The 3,159-nt window shown below is 36.3% G+C and overlaps 1 protein-coding gene across 2 annotated transcripts in view; it reads left to right on the top strand.

The window, feature by feature from the left end:
- The first annotated feature begins 858 nt into the window (after positions 1–858).
- Positions 859–3,159, top strand: part of LOC110461496 (tetratricopeptide repeat protein 14-like) — a 25,674-nt gene continuing 23,373 nt past the window's right edge. For both annotated transcript variants that reach the window (XR_002464138.1, XM_021514970.1), the window contains exons 1-2: positions 859–963; positions 2,244–2,383. Coding sequence is in view for 1 of the 2 variants with exons in the window: in XM_021514970.1 (XP_021370645.1) it covers positions 2,244–2,383 (140 nt within the window). In the remaining variant the exon portion in view is untranslated. The remainder of the gene's footprint in view (positions 964–2,243; positions 2,384–3,159) is intronic.

The following is a 3,159-nucleotide window of genomic DNA, read 5'->3' as shown; positions in this document are numbered from 1 at the left end:
TATATGACTGCAGTGTCTTCAAATATTGATATTTTTCATAATTTGTAATTGCAGTTTATATTGAGCATATTTACAAGACTTATCTACATGGATTTTATTGAGAAATTTGGATTTTTTAGTATTTTAGTTATGCTTGTAAAGTTATGTCTGTTTACTGGATAGACTTTAGCATACTATTGTTGTCGGGCACATGTTCTCACCTTTCACAATTCACGATATATATATATTGAAATCATACAGGCAACTTTGAAGTACAAGTCATTCATAAAAATATGCTTTTAATGGATAAAACAAAAAATCATTGGTATTTTTTTTAACATACTGTCGATAACTACCTCCGATCCTCAAATTGCGGCAGTTATCGACAACCCTATTTCCGACCTTAACAATACCCCGGATGTAGATAATACGCTGACAAACGTTGCAGACGCTTCATGAGTGAAGTTGGATTACACCATTATGTGACAAATATTTCAGAAAAAATGTTAATAAAATTCGAAGTGCCAAACATGTCTTATCGGGGCCCGTAAGGAAGGTTTAAAAATAGGATCGATTCTTCTCTTTGGGAAAAAAAAGTTCAGAAAATTTGTTTAACCGGTGTTGTCTGAATGGAACAGTTCCGAGGGATTCCGAAAAAGGTAAGTGTACCTATCAAAAACACCGAGTGTCTGAAAAACGGTTCGTAATCGATCCAAAACGAGATAAATAGAACCGGGGGTCGATAATACCCCCCTGTCGATAACACCCTCCGTTGCTCTATTAACCCATTTTTTATGTTGATTCCTGACGAGAGTCCGTGGTAAAGGGAAGTAATAAAAAAAAAAAAGACGAAGAGCTCTCTAATATGAGAGGTGTGAATCGACAATTATGTCTGGGTAATGTGGCTTCGGTTGAAATCTGGTAGAACCGAGAACATTATTTAATTTGACAGCCTTGCAGTTGTGCAAACCAGCGCAGCAAAGGGTACAGGTTTAATTATTGTATTTTCAAACTATCCTAATTGCATCGGGTTTATTTCTAAAAATGTACCGTCTCGGTGATTAAAAATGTTTATAACGGCGGGACGATTCAGTATGTCGATTGTCGCAAAACAATACGGTTTTCTTATTAGACGGAGAACTTACTTTTTAGCACGTTACGCGTTACAAAATTATGAGGCTGACTGGGATGTGTTCTGGCGTGACATATGCTACTGATTACCCGTTACTTAGTAATTGTTGAGGAATACTAAACAAAGCATATAATACATGTATGGTCAACTCGTCCCATTCTTATTAATTCGGCACGCATATTCTAACCTTTTCGCACTGTGGTGGTTTGTTGTTAGAACGGAAGCGTGATTGCTCTAGTAAAGTAAGCTGACTAAACGTACACAAATCGGGTTCCCGCAGCAGTTGTCAGTGTAGTTAATTTTATTATGTTAATCTTGCAAATATGGTAGACCATGAAAATCAAGACCAGGACCTCCGAACTGTAGACGGACACTCTACCAATTTAGTTACTCAACATGGTCACTGCACAGGGGCACGTTACAAATGTCTGAAATACACACATATGCTATACTGATATGGGTCACAACACACATAAACGTACATGTTTATGTGTGTTGTGACCCATATCAGAATAGCATATGTGTGTATTTCAGACATTTGTAACGTGCCCCTGTGGTCACTGGTTATTCGATCCAGACCAATTCCGCTACATTAATAATCATATTTTCTATAACAATATAATTACTGTATTACCGGCATAGTACCAAGTCATGAATTGAAAAGGCTTCTTCAATAACGCTAACACAAACAGTACCATCAAGTCATTATGGTTAGACTATTAACATGTAAAGGATGGAACACATAAAAAATGATACATCAAAATGTATGAGAAAGATTATATGAGACTTGGTAAACATAATTAACTCATTTAAAATTTGTTAACATTAACCCTATAGGAACCCACAAGTTCACTTCGCAAATCAATCTCTACCAACGATGTTAAAAATTCCAACCACTATTTAAATTTATATATTAACCAGTGCCCAGAAAGACTTTTAAAGTATATTAATTTAACCCTCATTTTAATGCAAATATTTTTCTAAGGGTCTGATACACTACATTACTAAAAGAAGAACATTTCATGTTCATTTTGCTAGAAAGAAAAAAATCAGGTGTTGTTCGTAATTTACCTAAAAACAAAATAATCTTCTAATTTTTAATTACTAAAACTTTTCTTCATGCTTCATCAAGATGGATACCAATCTCCTAGGGCAGGCTGTGCAATACCATGGGCCAGACCTAGTCCGATATCTGCATGTGGAAGACCAGCGAATACCACAGACAGTGATTGATTACCTGTCTAAATATAGACCCCACCCTCTAGAGATCCCGTAAGTACTTGGGATTGATTACCTGTCTAAATATAGACCCCACCCTTTAGAGATTCCGTAAGTACTTGTGATTGACTACCTGTCCTAAATATAGACCCCGGGCCATTCTCTAGAGATCCTGTAATAATAGTAATAATAATTTGAGGTTCTTATATACCGCTTTATCACAACCTCGCTCGTAGGTCGTCTCCAAGCGGTTCACAAATTATCATCCATGGTTATAGGGCTTGTAAGTACTTGCGATTGATTTCCTGTCTTAATATAGACCCCACCCGCTAGAGATCCAGTAAGAAATAGTGATTGATTACCTGTCGAAATACAGACCTCATCTTCTAGAGATCCTGTGAGGTCACAGAGGTAATTGGGTAGAGGTGTAAATAGTATGTCATACTAAGGATATGATACATATTTTGATAAAATACTCACAGTTATTATGCATATGGCTCATATGGATATGTAGGGAGATATATCATGAATTTGAGTGAGAAATTTTTAAGACTCCTTACTTTAGCTGTGCAACAATGTTATGTATGTTTTCATGTTACCATACTTGCCATATTCAATAAGTCCATACTTGTAAAAAGCCCACCCATATCACCCAGCTGGAATGCCAACAAGTGCTAATTGTTTTATACAGTTCGGCTCAAGTATGCTTAACATGTTAGGTTTCATCTTGCTAGCTGATACAGGTATATTTCATCTTGCTAGCTGATACAGGTACATTTCATCTTGCTAGCTGATACAGGTATATTTCATCTTGCTAGCTGATACAGGTA

This window comes from Mizuhopecten yessoensis, unplaced genomic scaffold (genome assembly GCF_002113885.1).
Source record: "Mizuhopecten yessoensis strain PY_sf001 unplaced genomic scaffold, ASM211388v2 scaffold10629, whole genome shotgun sequence".
In the NCBI taxonomy this organism is placed as follows: Eukaryota; Metazoa; Mollusca; class Bivalvia; order Pectinida; family Pectinidae; genus Mizuhopecten; species Mizuhopecten yessoensis.
This window is presented reverse-complemented; position numbering and strand designations above follow the sequence as displayed.